The 14,128-nt window shown below is 53.6% G+C and overlaps 2 protein-coding genes across 2 annotated transcripts; both read right to left on the bottom strand.

Annotated features, from left to right (window-relative positions):
• Positions 1-1,931: 1,931 nt before the first annotated feature.
• LOC100278191 (uncharacterized) lies at positions 1,932-2,577 on the bottom strand. The gene is given in 1 exon segment (NM_001151548.2): positions 1,932-2,577. A coding segment is annotated over 1 exon segment (348 nt). The 5' UTR covers positions 2,540-2,577; the 3' UTR covers positions 1,932-2,191.
• A 1,031-nt stretch (positions 2,578-3,608) lies between these two features.
• LOC100281803 (cytokinin-O-glucosyltransferase 3) lies at positions 3,609-5,504 on the bottom strand. The gene has a single exon (NM_001154723.2). The coding sequence runs from the start codon at positions 5,265-5,267 to the stop codon at positions 3,813-3,815; it is 1,455 nt and encodes a 484-aa protein (NP_001148195.1). The 5' UTR covers positions 5,268-5,504; the 3' UTR covers positions 3,609-3,812.
• Between the last annotated feature and the right edge of the window lie 8,624 nt (positions 5,505-14,128).

Here is a 14,128-nt window from a genome sequence, read left to right as displayed (position 1 = left end):
GAGCCCCCTTGATGACCACAAGTACAACATCATAATAAGAGAAGGGAAAACAACGTATCATAGATAATCTCATCATGTTCATTGATTAGAGTTTGAGCAATAGCATAAAGCTAAATAATAATAATCCAACCCAAATAGGTAAACAAGGACATGGATAACAAAAGCTAGTCAATCCTTAGGCATAAATGTAAAGCGGGAGGTGAATTAAAGAATGAATAGGACAGAGATAGGTCAAAGGACACTTGCCTCCACCAATCGATTGCTGCTCAGGGGCTTCTCCTGCGGGTTCCTCGGGCTCTTCAACCGGATCGTTCTCTATGCGATTGCAAACATACATACATCCACATATTTAATACAAAAGAACAGTACACCATACAATAGAATGCAATAAGTAAACAGACGTTCCACGCGGGCTCGTTCCCTGCCCCTCCTCGCGCACGGGCCGGGCGGGGGAGCGCCGCCGCGCGGGGAGGGGCAGGGGGCGGGGCCGCGCGAGGGGAGGCCGGGGACGGGCCGGGGGTCGCCGGGGAGGGAGGCCGGGCGGGGGGGGGGGGGGGGGGGGCGAGCGCCGCCGGGGAGGGAGGCCGGGCGGGGGGGGCCGAACGTCGCCGCGGGGAGGGAGGCCGGGCGCCGCCGGGGAGGGAGGCCGGGCGGGGGGGCCGAGCGCCGCCGAGGCCGGGCGGGGGCGGGGGCGGGCAGGGGCGCGCGCGGGCAGGGGAAAAGGGAGGGCGCGCGCGGGGGGAAGAAGAGGAGGGAGAGGGAGAGAGAGGGGAGAAGGGGAGGGGAGGGGAGCTCACCTCGGGGTCCAAAATCCGGTGATCGCCGTCTCCAAATCCTAGGGCACCACGGGGAGAGAGAGGTGGAAGAGGGAGAGGAGAGGTTGTTGCACGGGAGATCCAAATGAGAGAGGGAGGAGAGGAGGGGGCGCATGGGGGGGGGGTTGGGCGCTAGGGGCGCGCAGGGCCGGGTCGGACCGGGCCGGCTGGGCTGGGCTAGGCTGGGCCGAGCCACTTCGCGGATTGAAAACCCACGACGTGCGCGGACCACTAAACGGAATTAAATCGCAAATCGAAATCCGGAACGGAACGAGACGAACACTCAACATCAGACAAAGAAATGTGCTTCGGCATGATGCAACACCCATGACACTTAGGTTTATACATGACACGGACACCTGTCGCTATACCGGTTTGAAATTGGGAAGAAGGAGCAAAACGGGGAAAGAGAAAAGAGAGTAACGCCCGAATTTGGTGAGAGAAAAGAAGAAAAAATTCTACCCCCAAATTCAGGGCGTTACAGGAGAGCTAATGGTTAGGGCTACATTAGATCACAAGTTGGGATTTTATGGGTGGGGGTATTGGGCTAAGGTCTTGTCGACCGTTGGAACGGATGTGCTCGTGCCTAACACAATGGGCTACTCACTTGATATAAGCATGACACATGTTCCATGCCGAGCCAGCATGAGCATTGTGCCCACCTAGCTACGCCGGGGCAGTGTGAGGCCAAAACTGTGTTGGATCATGAGTCGCACGATTGACCTGGTCTGTTTGAACATCTATAACATGACCAAAAGGATCAAATCTAGATTTTTTTGAAGCGACTATTCTTAAAATATTGAATAAAAATTATTTAAAAAATCTTGAGTCTCCATTGAGTCCCAACATTAATCGTTTAAAGCATAGTAGAAAATAAATGTATCGTACCAATGATTTAGAATTACTAATTCGTGTAGGAATCATAATAAATGTTCCATTAACGAATCATATATTGATGACATTGGCAAATCATTTAAATTATATTAATACTCTATCACTACTACTATATAATTCACCACTTCAAATAAAACTAGAGCCACCCTAATAAATGACCCCCGCAGACATGGACCACCCTACATGCACCAAAGCAACTCCACCCAGAAAACCAACTCATTAGAAATAAACGGACCAGATCATACTCTAAGTCCATTAATCTCTTACTCGCTCACATCAATGGTTGATGTTCTTTGGATCATGCATCCTTCATAACTCATCCTCTCCCCACAGTCCCACACACGCTCTCACTCCACCTACAGCTCGCACTCCATGCCCTCCACAACGGCACGGGGCATAGGGACCTGCTCTCTCTACCTGGCGTCGCCACCGTGGGAGGTTGCGGTGAGGAGAGCGCTGAGCAGCTCATCCGCTCAACAGCATCATGCTCGATGCGCTAGATGCGGATGCAGATCCTGGGCGAGACCCGGGAGGAGCAGCAGGTCGGAGACGTTGTAGAGGTCGGCGTCTAGGTAGAGGTAGTCGTCGATGGAGAGCTCGACATTTGTGCGGGTGTCCTCGTCGTACATGACGAGCGTGAGGAGGAAGAAGGTGGTGGCGAGCATGGCGACCGGGGTTCGCCGCGACGATGAGAGGAGGGAGCGCCCAAATGTGGCGAGCGAGTTGAGGAGCATCGCGGGGGCGGGGTGGGATGACGACTTGGGAACCGAGATGGTGGTCGTGGGGAGCAAGGGGGCGGAGGTGGAGGTGCCTGATGATGGCTTGGGCATGGCTGCGGCCGGAGGCTGCTGAGGAAGGGAAAGGGGATGAGAATGGAGCTAGATTTGGTAGTATTAATAATTCTTGAAAATTGGTATTAATGATTGTTGAAAATAATGGAAAGAATAAATCCTCAAGCTATGTTCTCCTGCTTAGTGATTTTTTACAACAGAGACGTGACATGTAGGATGTGAATACAATTTTGGCTATTGTAAATTATATATGAAATGACAGATGGTGACTCTCGCTAAGGCTCCAGACTTTATTCAAGTCAAATTAAGTGTTTCTATTGCAATATATCGCCACAAACGTTTTACCAAGCTTCAAACTTAAAATGTACTAGCTTATAGCCCGTGCTAACACTACAATCCCACGGTGGAGACACGTCGACGACGGTGGCGGTGGCTCAATGGGAGGGGTTGCCGGCTGAGGCGACGACACAAATGAGGTGGAGGGAGCGGCGGGGGATGCAGGGGAGGGTGGAGGGAGAGGTTGGGGGTGGCTGGGTCACGGGTGAGGGGAAGGGAGAGGAATGAGGGAGAGATAATTATACAACGATCTGAATCATTGGTTTTGATGGTGTGTTAAGTATGATACAATTTGTTTGGTGGATTTATGAAGGTTATGGATGTGGTGCGATTTGGTTGGGTGATTTTTGCAAAGTTTAAACTGGTGTATTATATAATAATATAGATAAGCACTATTCATTTCGATTAAAATTATTATCTTTTAGATTTGTGGTAGAGTTAGCACGAGCACCTGAATAGTTATAATAAACACAAACACCTGACTAGTCATAATAAACGATGTGATTTTTTGATTTAAAATTTACATTTCGACGAAAACATCATATATCACAATTTTAGTATAATTGTAAAGGTTAGGCTATGACATAAATATGGATGAAAACACACATTTATTCATCCAAATGGTAATTAAAAAAATTACTGACTGTTCTTTACTAATTACCGGCTAGTTGTGACTGTTCTTTACTAATTACCGGCTGGTTGAAGCTTTATCAGACATTCTTTAATACATTTAAGTTTTTTATGATTTGATGTTTATCAGACATTCCTTAAATTATTTTAAGGTGGATGATCATAACTGAGTGGAGATCAAATGGTCCGTGTGGATACGGTGTTTCAAAACATATAGAAAGAGAAAGGTACAATAAGCAATTTTGAATAGCTCCAGGTACACTAGTAGAACAAGATTCTAGTATGTGCACTAGCATTGGTACACTAGTAGATTCTAGTGATCTAGTCTGTGTGATCATGGCTTTTCTTACTGCCGACTGCCGAGCACCGCGACGTGGTGGATCATGTCGGTCAAGTCGGCGTACGACGACCCACCTTCCATCATGGTTACCTTCGCCTTCGCGGCGAGGTCCTTGGCCCTTCCTCTCCTTGCCGTCCCCTTGGGACCCTCGTCCATGAGCTCGCCCACCGCCTTTTCCACGTCGGCGCTCGACACCTGCACGCCCTCCGCCTCCTTGGGTAAGAACATGGCGGGCACCTTGACGCCGGACCTGACGCCGATGTTGAGGACGTCGACGAGCAGCCGTTCGCTGCTGAATTGGTCGGAGAAGCTGGGCCACGTCAGCACCGGCACGCCGTAGGCGATGGCTTCCAGCGCGGCGTTCCACCCGCAGTGGGTCAAGAAGCCGCCCACTGCGGGGTGCGAAAGGATGGTCACCTGCGGCGCCCACCCGCGGACCAGGAGCCCCCTGTCCCTGACGCGCTCCTCGAACCCCTCGGCGAGCCACGCCTGCACGTCAGTATTCGAATTGGCCTCCTTGATGGCCCAGACGAACGGCCGCTCCGACGCCTCGAGGCCGCGGCCGAGCTCGATGACCTGCTTCGCCGGCAGGTGCGCGAGGCTGCCGAAGCTGATGTACAGCACGGACGAGGGCGGCCGGGCGTCTAGCCACGACACGAAAAGGCCGGCGTCGACGTCGGGGCGGTTGCCCCTGCTGGCCCTGGCGTCCGCGTCCAGGCCGCCGGAGGCGCACATGGGCCCGATGGCCCACGTCTTCCGTCCGAGCGCCGCCGCGTAGCGGTCGACGAAGACGCCCTCGATGTCGCGGAAGGTGTTGAGCAGCAGGCCGTCGGCGGTGGCCTCGGCCTCGGCGACGTCGCGCTGGAAGCCCTCGGCTCCGGGCCACTGGAAGAAACCGCGGAACGTGGCCCTGTTCGCGAGCGCGGGCACCGGGAAGTCCGGCACCTCGAACGTCTCCAGCTCGTCGGCGACGCGGTCGTGGACGCCGTGTTTGGACAGGCTGTGCATGGCGAGGAGGAAATAGGTGGACGGGCAGTGCAGCACCAGGCGCGGGATGCCGTGGCGGGCGCACACCTCCGCCGTCCACGGGTTGCACGAGTCTGCTATGAGGCAGTCCGGGCGCCGGGGCAGCGACCGCACGTACTCCTCCAGCGGCGCGTCCATCTTCCACGCCGCCTGGAAGAAGGGCAAGAAGTGCTCCCTCCTCGTGAGCAGGTCCATGTTCTCCAGACCCTCCGGCAGCCCGTGCCCCGGGCCGGGGAACGCGATCTCCGCGACCTCGACGTCGAGCCCCGCCCGCCGGGCGCTTTCTACAACGGCCCGGTTGCGCGCGGCGTTGACGGGCGTGGTAACCACGGTGACTCGCGCTCCCCTGCCGGCGAGGAGGCGGGCCAGGTCCACCATCGGGATGATGTGGCCTTGCGCTACCAGCGGCACGAGCAAGAAGTGAAGTCCCGCCATTGCTGCACGCCCGTCAACTGCTCGATTGCCCCTCTGCTTTCTTCTCGGTAGCTGCAATGTCGCGCGCGCTTGCACCTACAATCCCCAGCACGTCACTCCGATCGATCGACCGATGAGGAGGCTGCAAGTCCAAGCTTTAGATTGACCAGACGACGTGATGGGGGTGCCAAAGTACAAGGAACCGGGCGTCTACTGCTCGAGAGGGACCGATCGTTGCATTGCAGGTGCAGGTGGGCCGCATAACACTGTTTGGAGTCGCGTGATTGGTCAGAACTGACGAGTGGCGACAATGGACGGTGGCTGCGGAAGGAGTCTGCTAAGAGTGAGGCTCCATTGCCGCCGGACTTCCGTGTACTATCGGGAAATATGGCCTCGCGACTGTTGAGTCCTCTGTTCACGCTAAGGCTAGCAAGGCCACACAGCCCACAGGGGGTGCATGACAGGAACAGCTGGACGCTTGGACGAATACGGTGCACATCTTCAGCTAATACTAATCGTTTATGTGTGGATGTGTGTTGTTCAGGGTTCACCAAACCCGGGTGGGACGATTAATCATGATTTATCGGCGTAAACCGGTAAAATCTGACCAAATCAAAATTCAAACTATTTTTGAGCAGTTTTTTGAATCTGCTCGGTTTGACATTGATTTATCGGCCAATACCACCTATTAATCGGTTCCAAAACCGATAAGCCGACGACACATAAGGTAAAACCGAATCTCTTATTTTTGGCAAATAAAAACATGTTTAGATCTCAACAATTGAACAAAAATATCCTAAATGTTATCACAAGTCCAATAACAAAATTTAGCCATGGTAATTAAAAAAGATTTCAAGTGAAAAGAGAGAAAAAAATCCCTCCTAACCCAAGCTCATATTCGATCGCCGACTAATCAGTTCTACACATCGATTTATTAGTCCTATACACTTCGATTATTTTAAGTTTGAAATCCATTGCGTTTTTTGAAATTTGGTTTCAGCAAAAAGTCTTCAAATTGTTGTCACAAGTCCAATAACATATTTAATTAGTGGTTCAAATGCATCATATGACACGGTTTCATGGTTTAAATACATTACATGTCTCACTTTTATAGTTTAAAAATAATATTGAAGATACAATATACCCGCCTTTAACATATGCATAGTTGATACTTGATAAATCTATACATATCCTATCATATACACATGTAAATTTGTTTGAGTTAGTGTTAGATCTATTAGCATCGTAGCAAGCTTTCATATCATTTTTTGTTAAATCTATTAAGTTTTGATTTAGGTTGATGACAATGGCTTTAAGAACTAATGTTTTTGGATAGATCTTAGTATTACTATTTAATATTTTTATACCTATGACTCTCTAGCAAGGACAAAAGTTTTTTCCTTCAGATCATTATAGGGGGCTCGAAGGGAACCTAATGTTCTAGTGATCTATTATTACAAGTATTGTTAACCCATATTGTATGTAGCAATAATAATTTGAAAAGATTTCTAGTGAAAATGAGAAAAAAAAATCTCCAAACCCTAGCCCCTACTCAGGCGTCGGTTAATCAGTCGTACACATCGATTTATCGGCTTTGAGGAGCGGCTAATCGGTAATCCTGGCTGATATATCGATTTTTTTCTCTTTTTGTATTTTTTTGAAACTTCCATGATTTTTATTTTGAAATCCGTTGTGTATTTTGAAATTTGGTTTCACCAGAAAAACTTAAAATAATTCATAGTACTTATACAAAAATTGGCATCAAAAGTTTTAAAAATGTATAAATTTTATCAAAATTAAAATCCAAAACCGGTGGTACGGTGGAGCCGGTGCCACCGAAAACCAGCTAGCCGACCGGATTTATCAACTGGCCTATGACCCTTGGTGTTGTTAGCTTGTTATGTTGCCATATACTATTTTTACTAAAAATCAAAACGTATTAAAAGATAATCAAGATTCGTGAAGTATTGAAAAAACCGGTTGATATACCATGCTATACCACTGGTTGCATTACAATTTACAAGATACATGAGTCATCATTAAACTTGTCCCATTGTGTCATCTATACTACTCTGTTAAAAACTTAATATTGGCGCTTGATGCTACCACAGTTTCACCTCCACACTGACACTTTAGGCCCGCCTCACATGCCTCGATTGGTTCTCCCGCCCCACGCACCTCGCCTCAGCGTCGTGCCCTATGGTCCCCACGCCTAGCGCCTACACAACACTCTCTCAGCTAACGTGCCCGTGCAGCTAGCTATTGCTCCTGCCAGCACCCGACCCCACCCGCACAGCTACCACTCCACGAAAAAATAGTGCAGAGCAAGCACTCGAACCCATGTCCCGCTCTCCAGAAATTTAGGGCTAACCACCAGACCACACGTACTTTGGTGTTTAGAAAAAAAAAACAATAATTATATTTGAATAAATATCTCAACACTTATTTATATGATATAACAACCGTAGCAAAGCACGGGTAATTGACTAGTTTAAGTTGAAGGAGGGATGAATATGAGCCAGTTCTAAATTTCTTTTCAAATGACAGTGTTAGCGTCGATCTGGTCACCAAACACTCGAGGTGTACTGCCTGGCGGTGCTCTCTACGGTGGTATGGACGGTCCACAATCCGGCAGCAGGAGCGTCGTCTTCCCTGCGTCGCTTTGGACGGTCCGCGCTCTGGTTCGAACGATCTGCGATGGCGTAGGATCTTCTTCCTTCTCGCTGCAACCTAGATCTCGTCCCTGGGAGAGGTCTTTGGGTGCTCCGGCTCGGCAGACCACCTGGGGCAAGAAACTAAGCATGTTTAGAGGACGTCCCGAGATGGCGTAGAATCACCTAAGGACAACTGATGAAGAAGATAAGAAAGATGGATCTTGCCTCCACCGAGGAAGCAAGATCTTAGGCCATCTTGGAGTCGACAGGCCACACAAGATTGATATAGACGACATAGAGTCGAATAGGGGTGGAGGTGGATATGCGGAAAGCTACAACTAGGACTACGCTACATCTACTCCTAAGACATGAATGGTAAAAAGTAAATTGGAATGTGTTCGTGGTTCTCAGTTGTCGGAGAGGAAATCTCCTCGGCCGGGTGGCGGATTGCACCCGCCCTAAATCCTAAAAAGAGAAGGGGCCTAAGCGTTTTGCTTGTTACGAGACTGGTGGATCAACACACGGGAGCACGCAAGGGTTTAGAGTGGTTTGGGCCGCTGGAGCGTAATACCCTACTCCACTATGTGATGTATTGCTTTGGGAGCTTGTATGAACTTGTGAGTGTCTGCCTGAGATTGTGTGTTTTGTAATGCCACATGCCTCCCCTTTTATAGCCGAAGGGGGGCATGCACAAAGGTACTGAGCCCCGACATGTGGGCCCAGGGACATAACGAATATTGTACTTGAAGCCACAATCTTGTGCTGCTGAGGTGATCTTCTAGCGCCCTGACACCCGAGATCTTCATATCCTCGGCGTGCAGGGGAGGTTTCTTGTAGAAGGGATGATGAGTACATTGCACCGCTCGGCACGGGCGCACTGTTTGCCAACAGACCGGTCAGATGTGCCGCCTGCTGGACAACCCTGACGCCGCTTGCCATCAGATTGGACAGGACGCATTAAATGCTGGGAGGGCGCGTCGCCTACTGGCGTGGTGGCAGGCGGCGCGTCCTTTCAGCAATAAATGCAGAGGCCGCTCGGCTTGGTGAGCTTTATGCCTGGCTTGGCCCGTTGGTTTATGTGTCGGGCCACAAGCCACGCAGCAGCAGTGGGCGGTCCAAGGACAAGGTCTGGACACGTGTCAGCACCAGACCCCTACCTACGCTGGGGTCCTCCTAGTCCCGAGACCTTGCCAATGCTGGGGCCTTCCAAGGGATCCGGCATACCTTCTTGGGGCCCTGGACTTGTATGTATAGGGGTCCGGTGTCCTTCTGCGGGGGTCCGGACCTAGCGATGAACACCGGGATGTACTCTCTTTCCTTGCCACGTGGTGCTCTTGGAGCTGCCCATTGGGCGCCATTCTCTACGTGGTCTTAATGCGTTGCACGGGTGCGGCGCCTTTATGCAGTAGCAGAAGGTACCCCTGATTGAGGGTACTGACAGTGGCCCCCGGGCCCGCCTCAGGGGAGGAGACGAGCCTGCAGGTGGGGCTAGAGTCTGAATGGCAATCTTCCTGCTGCTCTAGCGGGCTTGTTGGTGCAATTAATGCCGGCCCGCCTATGGCTATGCCGACTGTCACGCCCGTTCCCCCGGCTGACCTGCCCGTGACCTTCATCACTGCTAGGCCATGCGTGGGGTGCCTCGAGTCACTGCATCGGCCCTGAAAGCTTATCTTTTTCAGTCTTCTGCGACGGCCCCGAGGGGGCGCATCATTGGCGCAAGCGGCGGTGCGGTTCTTCCGCACCTAGTAGCTGATCGCGCCGGTTGCATGACGTGTGGGCCTGGATCCACATGTTGGACCGTTGATTGTAGCCAAGCTGAGGGAGCGCACAACCGTGGGGTGACTGCTCGCTTCCCGCGTGACGGTTCGCCTTCTTGACCGCCGGTTTTGGCGAAAAAAGAGGGGGCGCCTAACCACGGGGCGGTTGCACACTCCTTGTGCGGCAGCTCGTTTTCCCGACCGCTGGTTGTTTCGAAAGTGAAGGGGATCATATCCCCGGGGCGGTTGCACGCCCCTGTGTGGTGGTTTTCCTTCCTCGCTCCTCGGGCCAGCTTATACGATGCGCGGGGCCTGGCCCTCGTGTCATAGGGCGGAACCTTTGGTGCACACCGGGAGACTTTGCTCGTGGCGCTTCGAGGCACAAGAGGGGGACATCTCCCTTTAAAAAGGGATCGACCCCTCGGTAGAAGCCATGCCTTGCTCCTCTTGCATCCTTCGCTCCCTCCCGCCTTCTGGGCCTCTGGATGGGGCGCGCCGATGTTCACTGGAAGGGAACGCGTCAGAGCCATCCCCTCTAGTGGCCCCATCGCCGGAGAGCTTGCGCTCGCAGTTGGGCTGCCAATCTTGTCTTCCTTTTGTTGCTATTAGAGGAGCGCAACCCCGTGGGGTCGGTGCTCTTCCGTCATCACTCGGCTTCAAAGATTTTCATCATGCAGCCCGACTGCAGTCCCCTGCCAGTGGCCATCCAGAAGGATGACCACGAGCCTCGCGGTGGGGAGAAGCAAGCCAGGTTGCGGCTTCCCCACAGCCTCAGCTTCAAGGATGTTCATCATCCTTGCTGGGGCGGGGGGCGAGCCAAGTCAGGGCCCTGCCCTCTGCATGGGTTGGCGACCCGCTTCTTCCTCTAGCATTCGGAGGAGAAGCGTGTTCACCAGCCTTGCGGATGAGGCGAACCCCGGCTATGCGGGGCCAGCCGGCTGCAGGCCGTCAGCTGCAGCGTGTCTGGCCCTTTGGGCTGGACGACTTCGGCGCCGCCTCCGATGCTGCCTCCTGCCGCTCTGGCCGGGGCGTGGTTGTCCGTCCACCGCACGGGCAACGGTAGCGCCGTGTGTGGGTCCGGCACATCCACCCCTTCTCCTGCCAGCCGGCCACATTGGGGGGATCGTACAAGACGTCGTACGCCGCAGTGGTAGCGGCGGCGTTCTTGGATGGTCTTGTCCTCACTCCCGTTGGTTAGACGGGAGCGAGGACCCCTTCGTGCGTGCTGAGGCAGCCGCCACCGACTGGTACAGAGGTGGTCGCTGTCGCTGGTGAGGCTACCCCTTACAGAGGTGGTTGCCTCCGCTGGCGAGGGCATCAGAGCCATCTGCCGCTGAGTCCCTGACTTTTTGGCTTTAATGGCCTCGTTGTCGCCCCCTGTAGGAGGATGGGGGCGAGGACCTTCTTGCAGTGGCGCTCACCCTGAGGTGGTTGATGTTGCTGGCAAGCCGCATGGAGCGGACGTCGTTGTCACTGCTGGTGCAGAGGTGGTCGCTGCCGCCGGCGATCCGCTGATGTAGAGGTCGCCGCCGCCGCTGGTGAGGTTGCTCGGAGCTAGCTTCCAGCGCGACTCCTGCTGGTGCAGCGTAGTTCGTTCCTGAAAAAAATGGAGCTAGGGCCCCGCTTGTAAGGGAATGTAATAACATATGTTTGCTCGGAAGCAAAATGTAATAACATATGCATATCGGATCTTAGTTTGGGAAGCCAAGTTGTGTATCCGGACCCCCTGGATGGTGGTTCTAGGTACTAGGACACCTGCCGCAGGGTGGTGGAGTGTGCAAGCCCACGGTACGGGACCAGGCTGAGCGGCTACACGGCTCCGGACCACCCCAGGAGACAAGCATCGCTTCTCTAGTTCCGGACCCTAGGTTGTCGGATGCACAGGACTTATAGTTCCAAGTACTTGGGCATCCATCACGGAGCGGTGGAGTGTGCAGGATTTCGGATACGGAACCAGGCTAACTGGCCACACAGGCTCCGAACCACCCCGTGGAACGGGCACCCGTTCTTTAGAACCGGCCCCCCCAGGCTTTTTCCCTATTTTTTGTAAGGTACTTCTGAGTATTATTTATAAAGCAGTATTTGACACTTATCTATGCATCACTCGTTCCTGCTGTGTGAGGTGTCATGCTATTGACTCCCCTTGGTATCTGGCCCCCCGCCTGGGATGCAGGCTTGACGTGTCGAGATTGGATTCCAGCGCATCTGAAAGAGTTGTCAACAATTCTTGGGAGGCAGCTTCGCCGAGACCCGAATCTGCACACAGCTTTAGCTAAGGCGCGTTAGCAGTACACCCGTAGTACCCACCATCTGACACTAGGCATCCTTTGATACATGCTCGGGACTTGCAGGGTCTAGCCTGAGGGGGCCAAGTTGTGCGTCCGGACCCCCTAGATGGTGGTTCTAGATACTAGGACACCTCCCGCAGGGTGGTGGAGTGTGCAGGCCCACGGTACGGGACCAGGCTGAGCGACTACACGGCTCCGGACCACCCTAGGAGGCAAGTATCTTTTTCCTAGTTCCGGACCCCAGGTTGTGGACCCACAGGACTTATAGCTCTAAGTACTAGAGTACCCGTCACGGAGTGGTGGAGTGTGCAGGGTTTCGGGTACGGAACCAGGCTAACCAGCCACACAGGCTCCGGACCACCCCATGGAACGGGCTCCCATTCTTCAGAGCCAGCCCCCAGGCTGTCGGGACCTCCTGCTTTCGCATAGAGGTCCTAAGCCGCAAGCCTGGCTGTTCAATTCAGATGTCATCATGCCTGATAGGATGGGAATTGGTCGGGTGGGTTAGCTAAAATATAATCCGGAAACTGCAGGAGAAGACCTTTGGGCAGTAGGATAATACTATCATAGAGGTACATCTGAGAGGGTAGTTTTCTTTTATAACTTATCATGCATGGGTGCGGACCAACAGGACGGGTTTATGGGGACAGACCCCACCGGGTTGGCGTACACGTATGCGCTACCTAGTTACAAAAGGGAAAAACTTCGACCCCTCAGACTTGCTCTATAGATAAAACTTACAGAGATATTTCGGCACTGGGGGAGGCACTCCTTCAGTCGTAGCTAGATAGTTGCCCTCGGGTCGGGGGATTCCCATTACCATGAAGGGTCCTTCCCAGCTGGGGGAGTGTTATGGAGCCCTAATTTGGTCTGGTACTTCCATAAGATTAGGTCCCAACCCCGGGTCCCCATCTGCGTTTGATGAAGGAGGCCCCGCCTTTGGCTGTGGTCATTCCTAGGTGAACCAATCAGAAATCTGGACCTGTGGGGAGTCCAGATGGGTTTCCGGAGGAAGGCGGACTTCAGCTCCGTAGGCCGGGGGACATGGGGTCCCGCCGGTGGTCCGTTTAGTCGTCACCGTCGGAGTGGGAGTCTTTTGCGAAGACGTCCTTTAGGTCCCCCTCGGGCGACTGGTACCCAAGGTCTCGCTCAGCCGCGGCTACCTCGTTGTCGTCAACCTTTTCCTTGCCAGGACGACGACGAGGCGGGGAGCCGTCCTTGGAAGACTGCTCACGCCGCTCGTTGACGCGCTCGCTGACGCGCCTGGCGAGATCAATGATCTCGCGACACTCCGTGGCACTGTGGCGACCGTTGGGGTGTACAGGGCATGAGCCGCTGCTGTCCTTCTGTGGCCGTGGGCGCTTATTGCGGTCGCCCTGGCCCCCGGTCGCAGCTACAACAACCAGCGCGGTTGACTGCGGCCTCTCGTAGCCGCGGCCCTTTTTTCTTTTTACCGTCCCGGGGGACGGCGCCCGAGCCACCTGTCCGGGTAACTCCGGTTTGTGGGGCTGAGTGCCATGCACGGCCCTCGGCGGCTCTTGCGCACTTGTCAACCAGAGCGAAGAGCATGGGGACAGTCTCCACGTCATGTGTGGCCAGCTTCTCCAACATTTTCTTATCACGTACCCCCTATCGGAAGGCTGTGATGATGGAGGCATCGGAAATACGAGGAATAGTACCTCGTACCTTGGTGAAGCGGGAGATAAATGTCCGGAGGGTCTCTCCGGGCTCCTGCCTCACTGCGTGTAGGTGGGCCTCCACGCCATGCTACTGGTAAGCGCTGGCGAAGTTCGCAACGAACCATGCACAGATCTCTTCCCAGGTGTAGATTGACCCTCGGGCGAGGTTCATGAACCAAGTCCGGGCAGGCCCAGACAGGGCGACATGAAAATAGGTCGCCATCACCGCGGTGTTTCCACCTGCTGCCGTGATGGCGGTGACGTACACCTGCAGGAACTCTGACGGGTTTGATGTTCCATCATATTTTTCCGGCAGGTGCGGCCAGAACTTGGGCGGCCATGACGCCGCGCGTAGATGGTCCACAAGGGCGACGCAACCCACGCCGGCCAAGGGGACTCCCGTTTGGGACCGGGCGCCCATTGGTGTCTGCGGTGCTTCCGCAGCGAAATCTCGGTTGAGGTTGCGTCCCTCGATGTTTTGTCGGCTCTCCCGCGCCCTTTCCA

This window comes from Zea mays, chromosome 3 (genome assembly GCF_902167145.1).
Source record: "Zea mays cultivar B73 chromosome 3, Zm-B73-REFERENCE-NAM-5.0, whole genome shotgun sequence".
NCBI lineage: Eukaryota > Viridiplantae > Streptophyta > Magnoliopsida > Poales > Poaceae > Zea > Zea mays.
The sequence above is the reverse complement of the archived record's forward strand: the minus strand, read 5'-3'. Positions and strand labels throughout refer to the sequence as shown.

What these genes read in the sequence shown, in the direction of transcription:
- LOC100281803 (NM_001154723.2), bottom strand. Translation starts at nt 5,267, where the DNA reads ATGGCGGGACTTCACTTCTTGCTCGTGCCGCTGGTAGCGCAAGGCCAC.